The 21,190-nt window shown below is 46.5% G+C and overlaps 1 protein-coding gene across 2 annotated transcripts in view; it reads left to right on the top strand.

Annotated features, from left to right (window-relative positions):
• LOC102810185 (5-oxoprolinase-like) overlaps positions 1 to 21,190 on the top strand; it is a 175,854-nt gene that overhangs the window by 71,175 nt on the left and 83,489 nt on the right. For both annotated transcript variants that reach the window (XM_085499973.1, XM_085499972.1), the window contains exons 23-24: positions 3,002 to 3,148; positions 3,646 to 3,780. In XM_085499973.1, the coding sequence (XP_085356099.1) occupies positions 3,002 to 3,148; positions 3,646 to 3,780 (282 nt within the window). The remainder of the gene's footprint in view (positions 1 to 3,001; positions 3,149 to 3,645; positions 3,781 to 21,190) is intronic.

The following is a 21,190-nucleotide window of genomic DNA, read 5'->3' as shown; positions in this document are numbered from 1 at the left end:
TACAGGTAAGCCTACATGGGACACATACAGGTAAGCCTACATGGGACACATACAGGTAAGCCTACATGGGACACATACAGGTAAGCCTACATGGGACACATACAGGTAAGCCTACATGGGACACATACAGGTAAGCCTACATGGACACATACACGCAAGCCTACATGGGACACTTACAGGTAAGCCTACATGGACACATACACGCAAGCCTACATGGACACATACAGGTACGCCTACATGAGACACATACAGGTAAGCCTACATGGACACATACAGGTAAGCCTACATGGACACATACAGGTAAGCCTACATGGACACATACAGGTAAGCCTACATGGACACATACAGGTAAGCCTACATGGGACACATACAGGTAAGCCTACATGGGACACATACAGGTAAGCCTACATGGACACATACAGGTAAGCCTACATGGGACACATACATGTAAGCCTACATGGGGCACATACAGGTAAGCCTACATGGACACATACACGCAAGCCTACATGGGACACATACAGGTAAGCCTACATGGACACATACACGCAAGCCTACATGGACACATACACGCAAGCCTACATGGACACATACAGGTAAGCCTACATGGGACACATACAGGTAAGCCTACATGGACACATACACGCAAGCCTACATGGGACACATACAGGTAAGCCTACATGGGACACATACAGGTAAGCCTACGTGAACACATACAGGTAAGCCTACATGGGACACATACAGGTAAGCATACATTGGACACATACAGGTAAGCATACATTGGACACATACAGGTAAGCCTACATGGGACACATACAGGTAAGCCTACATGGGACACATACAGGTAAGCCTACATGGGACACATACAGGTAAGCCTACATGGGACCCATACAGGTAAGCCTTCATGGGACACATACAGGTAAGCCTACATGGGACACATATAGGTAAGCCTACATGGGACACATACAGGTAAGCCTACATGGGACACATATAGGTAAGCCTACATGGGACACATACAGGTAAGCCTACATGAACACATACAGGTAAGCCTACATGGGACACATATAGGTAAGCCTACATGGGACACATACAGGTAAGCCTACATGGGACACATACAGGTAGGCCTACATGGGACACATACAGTTAAGCCTACATGGGACACATACAGTCAAGCCTACATGGGGCACATACAGGTAAGCCTACATGGAACACATACAGGTAAGCCTACATGGGGCACATACAGGTAAGCCTACATGAACACATACAGGTAAGCCTACATGGGACACATACAGTCAAGCCTACATGGGGCACATACAGGTAAGCCTACATGGGACACATACAGGTAAGCCTACATGGGACACATACAGGTAAGCCTACATGGGACACATACAGGTAAGCCTACATGGGACACATACAGGTAAGCCTACATGGGACACATACAGGTAAGCCTACATGGACACATACACGCAAGCCTACATGGGACACTTACAGGTAAGCCTACATGGACACATACACGCAAGCCTACATGGACACATACAGGTACGCCTACATGAGACACATACAGGTAAGCCTACATGGACACATACAGGTAAGCCTACATGGACACATACAGGTAAGCCTACATGGACACATACAGGTAAGCCTACATGGACACATACAGGTAAGCCTACATGGGACACATACAGGTAAGCCTACATGGGACACATACAGGTAAGCCTACATGGACACATACAGGTAAGCCTACATGGGACACATACATGTAAGCCTACATGGGGCACATACAGGTAAGCCTACATGGACACATACACGCAAGCCTACATGGGACACATACAGGTAAGCCTACATGGACACATACACGCAAGCCTACATGGACACATACACGCAAGCCTACATGGACACATACAGGTAAGCCTACATGGGACACATACAGGTAAGCCTACATGGACACATACACGCAAGCCTACATGGGACACATACAGGTAAGCCTACATGGGACACATACAGGTAAGCCTACGTGAACACATACAGGTAAGCCTACATGGGACACATACAGGTAAGCATACATTGGACACATACAGGTAAGCATACATTGGACACATACAGGTAAGCCTACATGGGACACATACAGGTAAGCCTACATGGGACACATACAGGTAAGCCTACATGGGACACATACAGGTAAGCCTACATGGGACCCATACAGGTAAGCCTTCATGGGACACATACAGGTAAGCATACATGGACACATACAGGTAAGCATACATGGGACACATACAGGTAAGCCTACATGGGACACATACAGGTAAGCCTACATGGGACACATACAGGTAAGCCTGCATGGGACACATACAGGTAAGCCTACATGGGACACATACAGGTAAGCCTACATGGGGCACATACAAGTAAGCATACATGGGACACATACAGATAAGCCTACATGGGACACATACAGGTAAGCCTACATGGGATACATACAGGTAAGCCTACATGGACACATACAGGTAAGCCTACATGGGACACATACAGGTAATCCTACATGGACACATACAGGTAAGCCTACATGGGACACATACACACATGCCTACATGGGACACATACAGGTAAGTCTACATGGGACACATGCAGGTAAGTCTACATGGGACACATGCAGGTAAGCCTACATGGGACACATGCAGGTAAGCCTACATGGGACACATACATGTAAGCCTACATGGGGCATTGAGTTAATAGTTCATTGCTAGCTTATTATTATTTCATATTTTCAGAATATAACTGAATGAAATGTACATATGACATAAAATTAATCAGTATGGTTTTGTTACATCACTCAAAAGTCCTTTGCTATGTTTTGTAGTAAACTATTGTCAGTTTCTCACAACGTATTAGTCAAAGCCATCCAAAAGACATTTCAAAAACAACAAAATTACTTGGATATATATTCAGTGATTTCAGTTATCTCTACTGCACGTTATTTGTCTTATGCTATACATATATGTTTTCACAGCATAATGCTGAATTAGCTGTACGTGAAATGCTGAGAGAGATAGCTAAGAAGACCAAAGAAAGAACCGGTAAAACTCGCCTCTTTGCTATTGATTATATGGATGATGGCACTCCATTACAACTAAATATTGACATAGATGAACATGAGGTAATCATATTGATACAATAGGAGTTTATTATACATATGACATTGATAACAATAGAATTTACTCGTTCATACATCGCTATATGTTCAAAACTGTTACTAACTCAATCAATGTCTTTACAAATGGTGCTTCAAGTTGACATGACAATCCTCTGGTTACTTCAGATACAGAAGTGTTATCAGTTTATTATGGAAAGTGCAAAAACATTTTTCGTTGTCATTTCAGGCTGTTATCTCTCATTATTACAACAAGCAGGAAAAAGATGTATAATAATAAGGTTATCACGAAAATACCGCAAAGTATGTACTCCGGCATGTACATGTGGGTCAATAAGATCATCGTACTGCCTTCATGCATACTTTCTGCTATTCTCATAATGTGATAAAAGCTATATGAGTTGAACATATTACATCAATACTGGAATGCTATGCCTTCTACCATTGCTTGACATGTGTTTAAAATTATGTACACTGTAACACATATTTGCTTGTATTTTTAGGGTCAAGCTACATTTGATTTTACTGGCACTGGTCCTGAAATGTATGGTAATCTGAATGCACCTAAAGCAGTTGCACTATCTGCCTTGATATATTGCCTGCGATCTATGGTGGGACATGATGTACCATTAAACCAGGTGAGTGGGCATCACACACTCTGCCTTGATATATTGCCTGCGATGTATGGTGGGGCATGATGTACCATTGAACCAGGTGAGTGGGCGTCGCACACTCTGACTTGATATATTGCCTGCGATGTATGGTGGGGCATGATGTACCATTAAACCAGGTGAGTGGGCATCACACACTCTGCCTTGATATATTGCCTGCGTTGTATGGTGGGGCATGATGTACCATTAAACCAGGTGAGTGGGCATCACACACTCTGCCTTGATATATTGCCTGCGATGTATGGTGGGGCATGATGTACCATTAAACCAGGTGAGTGGGCATCACACACTCTGCCTTGATATATTGCCTGCGATTTATGGTGTGGCATGATGTACCATTGAACCAGGTGAGTGGGCATCGCACACTCTGACTTGATATATTGCCTGTGATGTATGGTGGGGCATGATGTACCATTTAACCAGGTGAGTGGGCATCACACACTCTGCCTTGATATATTGCCTGCATTGTATGGTGGGGCATGATGTACCATTAAACCAGGTGAGTGGGCATCACACACTCTGCCTTGATATATTGCCTGCGATTTATGGTGGGGCATGATGTACCATTAAACCAGGTAAGTGGGCATCACACACTCTGCCTTGATATATTGCCTGCGATGTATGATGGGGCATGATGTACTATTAAACCAGGTGACTAGGCATCACACACTCTGCCTTGATATATTGCCTGCGTTGTATGGTGGGGCATGATGTACCATTAAACCAGGTGAGTGGGCATCACACACTCTGCCTTGATATATTGTCTGCGATGTATGGTGGGGCATGATGTACCATTGAACCAGGTGAGTGGGCATCGCACACTCTGCCTCGATATATTGCCTGTGACATATGGTGTTACATGATGTACCTTGGAACCAGGTGAGTGGGCATCGCACACTCTGACTTGATATATTGCCTGCGATGTATGGTGGGGCATGATGTACCATTAAACCAGGTGAGTGGGCATCACACACTCTGCCTTGGTATATTGCCTGCGTTGTATGGTGGGGCATGATGTACCATTAAACCAGGTGAGTGGGCATCACACACTCTGCCTTGATATATTGCCTGCGATGTATGGTGGGACATGATGTACCATTAAACCAGGTGAGTGGGCATCACACACTCTGCCTTGATATATTGCCTGCGATGTATGGTGGGGCATGATGTACCATTAAAACAGGTGAGTGGGCATCACACACTCTGCCTTGATATATTGCCTGCGATGTATGGTGGGGCATGATGTACCATTAAACCAGGTGAGTGGGCATCACACACTCTGCCTTGATATATTGCCTGCGATTTATGGTGGGGCATGATGTACCATTAAACCAGGTGAGTTGGCATCACGCACTCTGCCTTGATATATTGCCTGCGATGTATGGTGGGGCATGATGTACCATTAAACCAGGTGAGTGGGCATCACACACTCTGCCTTGATATATTGCCTGCGATTTATGGTGTGGCATGATGTACCATTAAACCAGGTAAGTGGGCATCACACACTCTGCCTTGATATATTGCCTGCGATTTATGATGGGGCATGATGTACTATTAAACCAGGTGAGTGGGCATCACACACTCTGTCTTGATATATTGCCTGCGATGTATGGTGGGGCATGATGTACCATTTAACCAGGTGAGTGGGCATCACACACTCTGCCTTGATATATTGCCTGCGTTGTATGTTGGGGCATGATATACCATTAAACCAGGTGAGTGGGCATCACACACTCTGCCTTGATATATTGCCTGCGATTTATGGTGGGGCATGATGTACCATTATACCAGGTAAGTGGGCATCACACACTCTGCCTTGATATATTGCCTGCGATGTATGATGGGGCATGATGTACTATTAAACCAGGTGAGTGGGCATCACACACTCTGCCTTGATATATTGCCTGCGTTGTATGGTGGGGCATGATATACCATTAAACCAGGTGAGTGGGCATCGCACACTCTGACTTGATATATTGCCTGCGATGTATGGTGGGGCATGATGTACCATTAAACCAGGTGAGTGGGCATCACACACTCTGCCTTGATATATTGCCTGCGATGTATGGTGGGGCATGATGTACCATTAAACCAGGTGAGTGGGCATCACACACTCTGCCTTGGTATATTGCCTGCGTTGTATGGTGGGGCATGATGTACCATTAAACCAGGTGAGTGGGCATCACACACTCTGACTTGATATATTGCCTGCGTTGTATGGTGGGGCATGATGTACCATTAAACCAGGTGAGTGGGCATCACACACTCTGCCTTGATATATTGCCTGCAATGTATGGTGGAGCATGATGTACCATTAAACCAGGTGAGTGGGCATCACACACTCTGCCTTGATATATTGCCTGCGATTTATGGTGGGGCATGATGTACCATTAAACCAGGTGAGTTGGCATCACACACTCTGCCTTGATATATATTGCCTGCGATGTATGATGGGGCATGATGTACTATTAAACCAGGTGAGTGGGCATCACACACTCTGTCTTTATTTTGCCTGCGATGTATGGTGGGGCATGATGTACCACATCACACACTCTGCCTTGATATATTTCCTGCGATGTATGGTGGGGCATGATGTACCATTAAACCAGGTGAGTGGGCATCACACACTCTGCCTTGATATATTGTCTGCGATGTATGGTGGGGCATGATGTACCATTGAACCAGGTGAGTGGGCATCGCACACTCTGCCTCGATATATTGCCTGTGACGTATGGTGTTACATGATGTACCTTTGAACCAGGTTAGTGGGCATCGCACACTCTGACTTGATATATTGCCTGCGATGTATGGTGGGGCATGATGTACCATTAAACCAGGTGAGTGGGCATCACACACTCTGCCTTGATATATTGCCTGCTATGTATGGTGGGACATGATGTACCCTTAAACCAGGTGAGTGGGCATCACACACTCTGCATTGATATATTGCCTGCGATGTATGGTGGGGCATGATGTACCATTAAACCAGGTGAGTGGGCATCACACACTCTGCCTTGATATATTGCCTGCGATGTATGGTGGGGCATGATGTACCATTAAACCAGGTGAGTGGGCATCACACACTCTGCCTTGATATATTGCCTGCGTTGTATGGTGGGACATGATGTACCATTAAACCAGGTGAGTTGGCATCACACACTCTGCCTTGATATATTGCCTGCGTTGTATGGTGGGGCATGATGTACCATTAAACCAGGTGAGTGGGCATCACACACTCTGCCTTGATATATTGCCTGCGATTTATGGTGGGGCATAATGTACCATTAAACCAGGTAAGTGGGCATCACACACTCAGCCTTGATATATTGCCTGCGATGTATGATGGGGCATGATGTACTATTAAACCAGGTGAGTGGGCATCACACACTCAGCCTTGATATATTGCCTGCGATGTATGATGGGGCATGATGTACTATTAAACCAGGTGATTGGGCATCACACACTCTGTCTTGATATATTGCCTGCGATGTATGGTAGGGCATGATGTACCATTAAACCAGGTGAGTGGGCATCACACACTCTTCCTTGATATATTGCCTGCGATGTATGGTGGGACATGATGTACCATTAAACCAGGTGAGTGGGCATCACAGACTCTGCATTGATATATTGCCTGCGATGTATGGTGGGGCATGATGTACCACTAAACCAGGTGAGTGGGCATCACACACTCTGCCTTGATATATTGCCTGCGATGTATGGTGGGGCATGATGTACCATTAAACCAGGTGAGTGGGCATCACACACTCTGCCTTGATATATTGCCTGCGATTTATGGTGGGGCATGATGTACCATTAAACCAGGTGAGTTGGCATCACACACTCAGCCTTGATATATTGCATGCGATGTATGATGGGGCATGATGTACTATTAAACCAGGTGAGTGGGCATCGCACTACCTTGATATATTGCCTGTGATGTGTTGTAGGGCATGATGTACCATTAAATCAGGAGAGTGGGCATCACACACTCTGCATTGGTATATTGCCTGCGTTGTATGGTGGGGCATGATGTACCATTAAACCAGGTGAGTGGGCATCACACACTCTGCCTTGATATATTGCCTGCGATGTATGGTGGGACATGATGTACCATTAAACCAGGTGAGTGGGCATCACACACTCTGCCTTGATATATTGCCTGCGATGTATGGTGGGGCATGATGTACCATTAAAACAGGTGAGTGGGCATCACACACTCTGCCTTGATATATTGCCTGCGATGTATGGTGGGGCATGATGTACCATTAAACCAGGTGAGTGGGCATCACACACTCTGCCTTGATATATTGCCTGCGATTTATGGTGGGGCATGATGTACCATTAAACCAGGTGAGTTGGCATCACACACTCTGCCTTGATATATTGCCTGCGATGTATGGTGGGGCATGATGTACCATTAAACCAGGTGAGTGGGCATCACACACTCTGCCTTGATATATTGCCTGCGATTTATGGTGTGGCATGATGTACCATTAAACCAGGTAAGTGGGCATCACACACTCTGCCTTGATATATTGCCTGCGATTTATGATGGGGCATGATGTACTATTAAACCAGGTGAGTGGGCATCACACACTCTGTCTTGATATATTGCCTGCGATGTATGGTGGGGCATGATGTACCATTTAACCAGGTGAGTGGGCATCACACACTCTGCCTTGATATATTGCCTGCGTTGTATGTTGGGGCATGATATACCATTAAACCAGGTGAGTGGGCATCACACACTCTGCCTTGATATATTGCCTGCGATTTATGGTGGGGCATGATGTACCATTATACCAGGTAAGTGGGCATCACACACTCTGCCTTGATATATTGCCTGCGATGTATGATGGGGCATGATGTACTATTAAACCAGGTGAGTGGGCATCACACACTCTGCCTTGATATATTGCCTGCGTTGTATGGTGGGGCATGATATACCATTAAACCAGGTGAGTGGGCATCGCACACTCTGACTTGATATATTGCCTGCGATGTATGGTGGGGCATGATGTACCATTAAACCAGGTGAGTGGGCATCACACACTCTGCCTTGATATATTGCCTGCGATGTATGGTGGGGCATGATGTACCATTAAATCAGGTGAGTGGGCATCACACACTCTGCCTTGGTATATTGCCTGCGTTGTATGGTGGGGCATGATGTACCATTAAACCAGGTGAGTGGGCATCACACACTCTGACTTGATATATTGCCTGTGACTTATGGTGGGACATGATGTACCATTAAACCAGGTGAGTGGGCATCACACACTCTGCCTTGATATATTGCCTGTGACGTATGATGGGACATGATGTACCATTAAACCAGGTGAGTGGGCATCACACTCTCTGCCTTGATATATTGCCTGCGTTGTATGGTGGGGCATGATGTACCATTAAACCAGGTGAGTGGGCATCACACACTCTGCCTTGGTATATTGCCTGCGATGTATGGTGGGGCATGATGTACCATTAAATCAGGTGAGTGGGCATCACACACTCTGCCTTGATATATTGCCTGCGTTGTATGGTGGGGAATGATGTACCATTAAACCAGGTGAGTGGGCATCACACACTCTGCATTGATATATTGCCTGCGATGTATGGTGGGGCATGATGTACCATTAAACCAGGTGAGTGGGCATCACACACTCTGCCTTGATATATTGCCTGCGATGTATGGTGGGGCATGATGTACCATTAAACCAGGTGAGTGGGCATCACACACTCTGCCTTGATATATTGCCTGCGTTGTATGGTGGGACATGATGTACCATTAAACCAGGTGAGTTGGCATCACACACTCTGCCTTGATATATTGCCTGCGTTGTATGGTGGGGCATGATGTACCATTAAACCAGGTGAGTGGGCATCACACACTCTGCCTTGATATATTGCCTGCGATTTATGGTGGGGCATAATGTACCATTAAACCAGGTAAGTGGGCATCACACACTCAGCCTTGATATATTGCCTGCGATGTATGATGGGGCATGATGTACTATTAAACCAGGTGAGTGGGCATCACACACTCAGCCTTGATATATTGCCTGCGATGTATGATGGGGCATGATGTACTATTAAACCAGGTGATTGGGCATCACACACTCTGTCTTGATATATTGCCTGCGATGTATGGTAGGGCATGATGTACCATTAAACCAGGTGAGTGGGCATCACACACTCTTCCTTGATATATTGCCTGCGATGTATGGTGGGACATGATGTACCATTAAACCAGGTGAGTGGGCATCACAGACTCTGCATTGATATATTGCCTGCGATGTATGGTGGGGCATGATGTACCACTAAACCAGGTGAGTGGGCATCACACACTCTGCCTTGATATATTGCCTGCGATGTATGGTGGGGCATGATGTACCATTAAACCAGGTGAGTGGGCATCACACACTCTGCCTTGATATATTGCCTGCGATTTATGGTGGGGCATGATGTACCATTAAACCAGGTGAGTTGGCATCACACACTCTGCCTTGATATATTGCCTGCGATGTATGGTGGGGCATGATGTACCATTTAACCAGGTGAGTGGGCATCACACACTCTGCATTGATATATTGCCTGCGATGTATGGTGGGGCATGATGTACCATTAAACCAAGTGAGTGGGCATCACACACTCTGCCTTGATATATTGCCTGCGATGTATGGTGGGGCATGATGTACCATTAAACCAGGTGAGTGGGCATCACACACTCTGCCTTGATATATTGCCTGCGTTGTATGGTGGGACATGGTGTACCATTAAACCAGGTGAGTGGGCATCACACACTCTGCCATGATATATTGCCTGCGTTGTATGGTGGGGCATGATGTACCATTAAACCAGGTGAGTGGGCATCACACACTCTGCCTTGATATATTGCCTGCAATGTATGGTGGGGCATGATGTACCATTAAACCAGGTGAGTGGGCATCACACACTCTGCCTTGATATATTGCCTGCGATCTATGGTGGGGCATGATGTACCATTAAACCAGGTGAGTTGGCATCACACACTCTGCCTTGATATATTGCCTGCAATGTATGGTGGGGCATGATGTACCATTAAACCAGGTGAGTGGGCATCACACACTCTGCCTTGATATATTGCCTGCGATTTATGGTGGGGCATGATGTACCATTAAACCAGGTGAGTTGGCATCACACACTCTGCCTTGATATATATTGCCTGCGATGTATGATGGGGCATGATGTACTATTAAACCAGGTGAGTGGGCATCACACACTCTGTCTTTATATTTTGCCTGCGATGTATGGTGGGGCATGATGTACCACATCACACACTCTGCCTTGATATATTTCCTGCGATGTATGGTGGGGCATGATGTACCATTAAACCAGGTGAGTGGGCATCACACACTGCCTTGATATATTGTCTGCGATGTATGGTGGGGCATGATGTACCATTAAACCAGGTGAGTGGGCATCACACACTCTGCCTTGATATATTGCCTGCGATGTATGGTGGGGCATGATGTACCATTAAACCAGGTGAGTGGGCATCACACACTCTGCCTTGATATATTGCCTGCGTTGTATGGTGGGACATGATGTACCATTAAACCAGGTGAGTTGGCATCACACACTCTGCCTTGATATATTGCCTGCGTTGTATGGTGGGGCATGATGTACCATTAAACCAGGTGAGTGGGCATCACACACTCTGCCTTGATATATTGCCTGCGATTTATGGTGGGGCATAATGTACCATTAAACCAGGTAAGTGGGCATCACACACTCAGCCTTGATATATTGCCTGCGATGTATGATGGGGCATGATGTACTATTAAACCAGGTGAGTGGGCATCACACACTCAGCCTTGATATATTGCCTGCGATGTATGATGGGGCATGATGTACTATTAAACCAGGTGATTGGGCATCACACACTCTGTCTTGATATATTGCCTGCGATGTATGGTAGGGCATGATGTACCATTAAACCAGGTGAGTGGGCATCACACACTCTTCCTTGATATATTGCCTGCGATGTATGGTGGGACATGATGTACCATTAAACCAGGTGAGTGGGCATCACAGACTCTGCATTGATATATTGCCTGCGATGTATGGTGGGGCATGATGTACCACTAAACCAGGTGAGTGGGCATCACACACTCTGCCTTGATATATTGCCTGCGATGTATGGTGGGGCATGATGTAACATTAAACCAGGTGAGTGGGCATCACACACTCTGCCTTGATATATTGCCTGCGATTTATGGTGGGGCATGATGTACCATTAAACCAGGTGAGTTGGCATCACACACTCTGCCTTGATATATTGCCTGCGATGTATGGTGGGGCATGATGTACCATTAAACCAGGTGAGTGGGCATCACACACTCTGCATTGATATATTGCCTGCGATGTATGGTGGGGCATGATGTACCATTAAACCAAGTGAGTGGGCATCACACACTCTGCCTTGATATATTGCCTGCGATGTATGGTGGGGCATGATGTACCATTAAACCAGGTGAGTGGGCATCACACACTCTGCCTTGATATATTGCCTGCGTTGTATGGTGGGACATGGTGTACCATTAAACCAGGTGAGTGGGCATCACACACTCTGCCATGATATATTGCCTGCGTTGTATGGTGGGGCATGATGTACCATTAAACCAGGTGAGTGGGCATCACACACTCTGCCTTGATATATTGCCTGCAATGTATGGTGGGGCATGATGTACCATTAAACCAGGTGAGTGGGCATCACACACTCTGCCTTGATATATTGCCTGCGATCTATGGTGGGGCATGATGTACCATTAAACCAGGTGAGTTGGCATCACACACTCTGCCTTGATATATTGCCTGCAATGTATGGTGGGGCATGATGTACCATTAAACCAGGTGAGTGGGCATCACACACTCTGCCTTGATATATTGCCTGCGATTTATGGTGGGGCATGATGTACCATTAAACCAGGTGAGTTGGCATCACACACTCTGCCTTGATATATATTGCCTGCGATGTATGATGGGGCATGATGTACTATTAAACCAGGTGAGTGGGCATCACACACTCTGTCTTTATATTTTGCCTGCGATGTATGGTGGGGCATGATGTACCACATCACACACTCTGCCTTGATATATTTCCTGCGATGTATGGTGGGGCATGATGTACCATTAAACCAGGTGAGTGGGCATCACACACTGCCTTGATATATTGTCTGCGATGTATGGTGGGGCATGATGTACCATTGAACCAGGTGAGTGGGCATCGCACACTCTGCCTCGATATATTGCCTGTGACGTATGGTGTTACATGATGTACCTTTGAACCAGGTTAGTGGGCATCGCACACTCTGACTTGATATATTGCCTGCGATGTATGGTGGGGCATGATGTACCATTAAACCAGGTGAGTGGGCATCACACACTCTGCCTTGATATATTGCCTGCAATGTATGGTGGGACATGATGTACCCTTAAACCAGGTGAGTGGGCATCACACACTCTGCATTGATATATTGCCTGCGTTGTATGGTGGGGCATGATGTACCATTGAACCAGGTGAGTGGGCATCGCACACTCTGCCTCGATATATTGCCTGTGACGTATGGTGTTACATGATGTACCTTTGAACCAGGTTAGTGGGCATCGCACACTCTGACTTGATATATTGCCTGCGATGTATGGTGGGGCATGATGTACCATTAAACCAGGTGAGTGGGCATCACACACTCTGCCTTGGTATATTGCCTGCGATGTATGGTGGGGCATGATGTACCATTAAATCAGGTGAGTGGGCATCACACACTCTGCCTTGATATATTGCCTGCGATGTATGGTGGGACATGATGTACCATTAAACCAGGTGAGTGGGCATCACACACTCTGCCTTGATATATTGCCTGTGACTTATGGTGGGACATGATGTACCATTAAACCAGGTGAGTGGGCATCACACACTCTGCCTTGATATATTGCCTGTGACGTATGATGGGACATGATGTACCATTAAACCAGGTGAGTGGGCATCACACTCTCTGCCTTGATATATTGCCTGCGTTGTATGGTGGGGCATGATGTACCATTAAACCAGGTGAGTGGGCATCACACACTCTGCCTTGGTATATTGCCTGCGATGTATGGTGGGGCATGATGTACCATTAAATCAGGTGAGTGGGCATCACACACTCTGCCTTGATATATTGCCTGCGTTGTATGGTGGGGAATGATGTACCATTAAACCAGGTGAGTGGGCATCACACACTCTGCCTTGGTATATTGCCTGCGATGTATGGTGGGGCATGATGTACCATTAAACCAGATAAGTGGGCATCACACACTCTGCCTTAGTATATTGCCTGCGTTGTATGGTGGGGCATGATGTACCATTAAACCAGGTGAGTGGGCATCACACACTCTGTCTTGATATATTGCCTGCGTTGTATGGTGGGGAATGATGTACCATTAAACCAGGTGAGTGGGCATCACACACTCTGCCTTGGTATATTGCCTGTGTTGTATGGTGGGGCATGATGTACCATTAAACCAGGTGAGTGGGCATCGCACACTCTGACTTGATATATTGCCTGCGATGTATGGTGGGGCATGATGTACCATTAAACCAGGTGAGTGGGCATCACACACTCTGACTTGATATATTGCCTGCGATGTATGGTGGGGCATGATGTACCATTAAACCAGGTGAGTGGGCATCACACACTCTGCCTTGATATATTGCCTGCGATGTATGGTGGGGCATGATGTACCATTAAACCAGGTGAGTGGGCATCACACACTCTGCCTTGATATATTGCCTGCAATGTATGGTGGGGCATGATGTACCATTAAACCAGGTGAGTGGGCATCACACACTCTGCCTTGATATATTGCCTGCGATTTATGGTGGGGCATGATGTACCATTAAACCAGGTGAGTTGGCATCACACACTCTGCCTTGATATATTGCCTGCGATGTATGGTGGGGCATGATGTACCATTAAACCAGGTGAGTGGGCATCACACACTCTGCCTTGATATATTGCCTGCGATTTATGGTGTGGCATGATGTACCATTAAACCAGGTGAGTGGGCATCACACACTCTGCCTTGATATATTGCCTGCGATTTATGGTGTGGCATGATGTACCATTAAACCAGGTAAGTGGGCATCACACACTCTGCCTTGATATATTGCCTGCGATTTATGATGGGGCATGATGTACTATTAAACCAGGTGAGTGGGCATCACACACTCTGCCTTGATATATATTGCCTGCGATGTATGATGGGGCATGATGTACTATTAAACCAGGTGAGTGGGCATCACACACTCTGTCTTGATATATTGCCTGCGATGTATGGTGGGGCATGATGTACCACATCACACACTCTGCCTTGATATATTTCCTGCGATGTATGGTGGGGCATGATGTACCATTAAACCAGATGAGTGGGCATCACACACTCTGCCTCGATATATTGTCTGTGACGTATGGTGTTACATGATTTACCTTTGAACCAGGTGAGTGGGCATCGCACACTCTGACTTGATATATTGCCTGCGATGTATGGTGGGGCATGATGTACCATTAAACCAGGTGAGTGGGCATCACACACTCTGCCTTGATATATTGCCTGCGATGTATGGTGGGACATGATGTACCATTAAACCAGGTGAGTGGGCATCACACACTCTGCATTGATATATTGCCTGCGATGTATGGTGGGGCATGATGTACCATTAAACCAGGTGAGTGGGCATCACACACTCTGCCTTGATATGTTGCCTGCGATGTATGGTGGGGCATGATGTACCATTAAACCAGGTGAGTGGGCATCACACACTCTGCCTTGATATATTGCCTGCGATTTATGGTGGGGCATGATGTACCATTAAACCAGGTGAGTTGGCATCACACACTCTGCCTTGATATATTGCCTGCGATGTATGGTGGGGCATGATGTACCATTAAACCAGGTGAGTGGGCATCACACACTCTGCCTTGATATATTGCCTGCGATTTATGGTGTGGCATGATGTACCATTAAACCAGGTGAGTGGGCATCACACACTCTGCCTTGATATATTGCCTGCGATTTATGGTGTGGCATGATGTACCATTAAACCAGGTAAGTGGGCATCACACACTCTGCCTTGATATATTGCCTGCGATTTATGATGGGGCATGATGTACTATTAAACCAGGTGAGTGGGCATCACACACTCTGCCTTGATATATATTGCCTGCGATGTATGATGGGGCATGATGTACTATTAAACCAGGTGAGTGGGCATCACACACTCTGTCTTGATATATTGCCTGCGATGTATGGTGGGGCATGATGTACCACATCACACACTCTGCCTTGATATATTTCCTGCGATGTATGGTGGGGCATGATGTACCATTAAACCAGGTGAGTGGGCATCACACACTCTGCCTCGATATATTGTCTGTGACGTATGGTGTTACATGATGTACCTTTGAACCAGGTGAGTGGGCATCGCACACTCTGACTTGATATATTGCCTGCGATGTATGGTGGGGCATGATGTACCATTAAACCAGGTGAGTGGGCATCACACACTCTGCCTTGATATTTTGCCTGCGATGTATGGTGGGACATGATGTACCATTAAACCAGGTGAGTGGGCATCACACACTCTGCATTGATATATTGCCTGCGATGTATGGTGGGGCATGATGTACCATTAAACCAGGTGAGTGGGCATCACACACTCTGCCTTGATATGTTGCCTGCGATGTATGGTGGGGCATGATGTACCATTAAACCAGGTGAGTGGGCATCACACACTCTGCCTTGATATATTGCCTGCGTTGTATGGTGGGACATGATGTACAATTAAACCAGGTGAGTGGGCATCACACACTCTGCCTTGATATATTGCCTGCGATGTATGGTGGGGCATGATGTACCATTAAACCAGGTGAGTGGGCATCACACACTCTGCCTTGATATATTGCCTGCGTTGTATGGTGGGGCATGATGTACCATTAAACCAGGTGAGTGGGCATCACACACTCTGCCTTGATATATTGCCTGCGTTGTATGGTGGGACATGATGTACCATTAAACCAGGTGAGTGGGCATCACACACTCTGCCTTGATATATTGCCTGCGATGTATGGTGGGGCATGATGTACCATTAAACCAGGTGAGTGGGCATCACACACTCTGCCTTGATATGTTGCCTGCGATGTATGGTGGGACATGATGTCAGTACCATTAAACCAGGTGAGTGGGCATCACACACTCTGCCTTGGTATATTGCCTGCGATGTATGGTGGGGCATGATGTACCATTAAACCAGGTGAGTGGGCATCACACACTCTGCCTTGATATATTGCCTGCGATGTATGGTGGGGCATGATGTACCATTAAAACAGGTGAGTGGGCATCACACACTCTGCCTTGATATATTGCCTACGTTGTATGGTGGGACATGATGTACCATTAAACCAGGTGAGTTGGCATCACACACTCTGCCTTGATATATTGCCTGCGATGTATGGTGGGGCATGATGTACCATTAAACCAGGTGAGTGGGCATCACACACTCTGCCTTGATATATTGCCTGCGATGTATGGTGGGGCATGATGTACCATTTAACCATGTGAGTGGGCATCACACACTCTGCCTTGATATATTGCCTGCGTTGTATGGTGGGGCATGATGTACCATTAAACCAGGTAAGTGGGCATCACACACTCTGCCTTGATATATTGCCTGCGATGTATGATGGGGCATGATGTACTATTAAACCAGGTGAGTAGGCATCACACACTCTGCCTTGATATATTGCCTGCGTTGTATGGTGGGGCATGATGTACCATTAAACCAGGTGAGTGGGCATCACACACTCTGCCTTGATATATTGTCTGCGATGTATGGTGGGGCATGATGTACCGTTGAACCAGGTGAGTGGGCATCGCACACTCTGCCTCGATATATTGCCTGTGACGTATGGTGTTACATGATGTACCTTTGAACCAGGTGAGTGGGCATCACACACTCTGACTTGATATATTGCCTGCGATGTATGGTGGGGCATGATGTACCATTAAACCAGGTGAGTGGGCATCACACACTCTGCCTTGGTATATTGCCTGCGTTGTATGGTGGGGCATGATGTACCATTAAACCAGGTGAGTGGGCATCACACACTCTGCCTTGATATATTGCCTGCGATGTATGGTGGGACATGATGTACCATTAACCCAGGTGAGTGGGCATCACACACTCTGCCTTGATATATTGCCTGCGATGTATGGTGGGGCATGATGTACCATTAAAACAGGTGAGTGGGCATCACACACTCTGCCTTGATATATTGCCTGCGATGTATGGTGGGGCATGATGTACCATTAAACCAGGTGAGTGGGCATCACACACTCTGCCTTGGTATATTGCCTGCGTTGTATGGTGGGGCATGATGTACCATTAAACCAGGTGAGTGGGCATCACACACTCTGACTTGATATATTACCTGCGTTGTATGGTGGGGCATGATGTACCATTAAACCAGGTGAGTGGGCATCACACACTCTGCCTTGATATATTGCCTGCAATGTATGATGGGGCATGATGTACCATCAAACCAGGTGAGTGGGCATCACACACTCTGCCTTGATATATTGCCTGCGATTTATGGTGGGGCATGATGTACCATTAAACCAGGTGAGTTGGCATCACACACTCTGCCTTGATATATTGCCTGCGATGTATGGTGGGGCATGATGTACCATTAAACCAGGTGAGTGGGCATCACACACTCTGCCTTGATATATTGCCTGCGATTTATGGTGTGGCATGATGTACCATTAAACCAGGTAAGTTGGCATCACACACTTTGCCTTGATATATTGCCTGCGATTTATGTTGGGGCATGATGTACTATTAAACCAGGTGAGTGGGCATCACACACTCTGCCTTGATATATATTGCCTGCGATGTATGATGGGGCATGATGTACTATTAAACCAGGTGTGTGGGCATCACACACTCTGTCTTGATATATTGCCTGCGATGTATGGTGGCTCATGATGTACCACATCACACACTCTGCCTTGATATATTTCCTACGATGTATGGTGGGGCATGATGTACCATTAAACCAGGTGAGTGGGCATCACACACTCTGCCTTGATATATTGTCTGCGATGTATGGTGGGGCATGATGTACCATTGAACCAGGTGAGTGGGCATCGCACACTCTGCCTCGATATATTGCCTGTGACGTATGGTGTTACATGATGTACCTTTTAACCAGGTGAGTGGGCATCGCACACTCTGACTTGATATATTGCCTGCGATGTATGGTGGGGCATGATGTACCATTAAACCAGGTGAGTGGGCATCACACACTCTGCCTTGATATATTGCCTGCGATGTATGGTGGGACATGATGTACCATTAAACCAGGTGAGTGGGCATCACACACTCTGCATTGATATATTGCCTGCGATGTATGGTGGGGCATGATGTACCATTAAACCAGGTGAGTGGGCATCACACACTCTGCCTTGATATATTGCCTGCGATGTATGGTGGGGCATGATGTACCATTAAACCAGGTGAGTGGGCATCACACACTCTGCCTTGATATATTGCCTGCGTTGTATGGTGGGACATGATGTACAATTAAACCTGGTGAGTGAGCATCACACACTCTGCCTTGGTATATTGCCTGCGTTGTATGGTGGGGCATGATGTACCATTAAACCAGGTGAGTGGGCATCACACACTCTGCCTTGATATATTGCCTGCGATGTATGGTGGGGCATGATGTACCATTAAACCAGGTGAGTGGGCATCACACACTCTGCCATGATATATTGCCTGCGTTGTATGGTGGGGCATGATGTACCATTAAACCAGGTGAGTGGGCATCACACACTCTGCCTTGATATATTGCCTGCAATGTATGGTGGGGCATGATGTACCATTAAACCAGGTGAGTGGGCATCACACACTCTGCCTTGATATATTGCCTGCGATTTATGGTGGGGCATGATGTACCATTAAACCAGGTGAGTTGGCATCACACACTCTGCCTTGATATATTGCCTGCGTTGTATGGTGGGGCATGATGTACCATTAAACCAGGTGAGTGGGCATCACACACTCTGCCTTGATATATTGCCTGCGATGTATGATGGGGCATGATGTACTATTAAACCAGGTGAGTGGGCATCACACACTGCCTTGATATATATTGCCTGCGTTGTATGGTGAGACATGATGTACCATTAAACCATGTGAGTGGGCATCACACACTCTGCCTTGATATATTTCCTACGTTGTATGTTGGGGCATGATGTACCATTAAACCAGGTGAGTGGTCATCACACACTCTACCTTGATATATTGCCTGTGATGTGTGGTAGGGCATGATATACCATTAAATCAGGTGAGTGGGCATCACACACTCTGTCTTGATATATTGCCTGCGTTGTATGGTGGGGAATGATGTACTATTAAACCAGGTGAGTGGGCATCACGCACTCTGCCTTGATATATATTGCCTGCGATTTATGGTGTGGCATGATGTACCATTAAACCAGGTGAGTGGGCATCACACACTCTGCCATGATATATTGCCTGCGTTGTATCGTGGGGCATGATGTACCATTAAACCAGGTGAGTGGGCATCACACACTCTGCCTTGATATATTTCCTGCGTTGTATGTTAGGGCATGATGTACCATGAAACGAGGTGAGTGGTCATCACTCACTCTACCTTGATATATTGCCTGTGATGTGTGGTAGGGCATGATGTACCATTAAATCAGGTGAGTGGGCATCACACACTCTGTCTTGATATATTGCCTGCGTTGTATGGTGGGGCATGATGTACCATTAAACCAGGTGAGTGGGCATCACACACTCTGCCTTGGTATATTGCCTGCGATGTATGGTGGGGCATGATGTACCATTAAACCAGGTGAGTGGGCATCACACACTCTGCCTTGATATATTGCCTGCGATGTATGGTGGGGCATGATGTACCATTGAGCCAGGTGAGTGGGCGTCGCACACTCTGACTTGATATATTGCCTGCGATGTATGGTGGGGCATGATGTACCATTAAACCAGGTGAGTGGGCATCACACACTCTGCCTTGATATATTGCCTGCGATGTATGGTGGGACATGATGTACCATTAAACCAGGTGAGTGGGCATCACACACTCTGCCTTGATATATTGCCTGTGATGTATGGTGGGGCATGATGTACCATTAAACCAGGTGAGTGGGCATCACACACTCTGCCTTGATATATTGTCTGCGATGTATGGTGGGGCATGATGTACCATTAAACCAGGTGAGTGGGCATCACACACTCTGCCTTGAT

The sequence above is a fragment of the Saccoglossus kowalevskii genome, chromosome 6 (assembly GCF_978046115.1).
Source record: "Saccoglossus kowalevskii chromosome 6, keSacKowa6.1, whole genome shotgun sequence".
Lineage (NCBI taxonomy): Eukaryota > Metazoa > Hemichordata > Enteropneusta > Harrimaniidae > Saccoglossus > Saccoglossus kowalevskii.
This window is presented reverse-complemented; position numbering and strand designations above follow the sequence as displayed.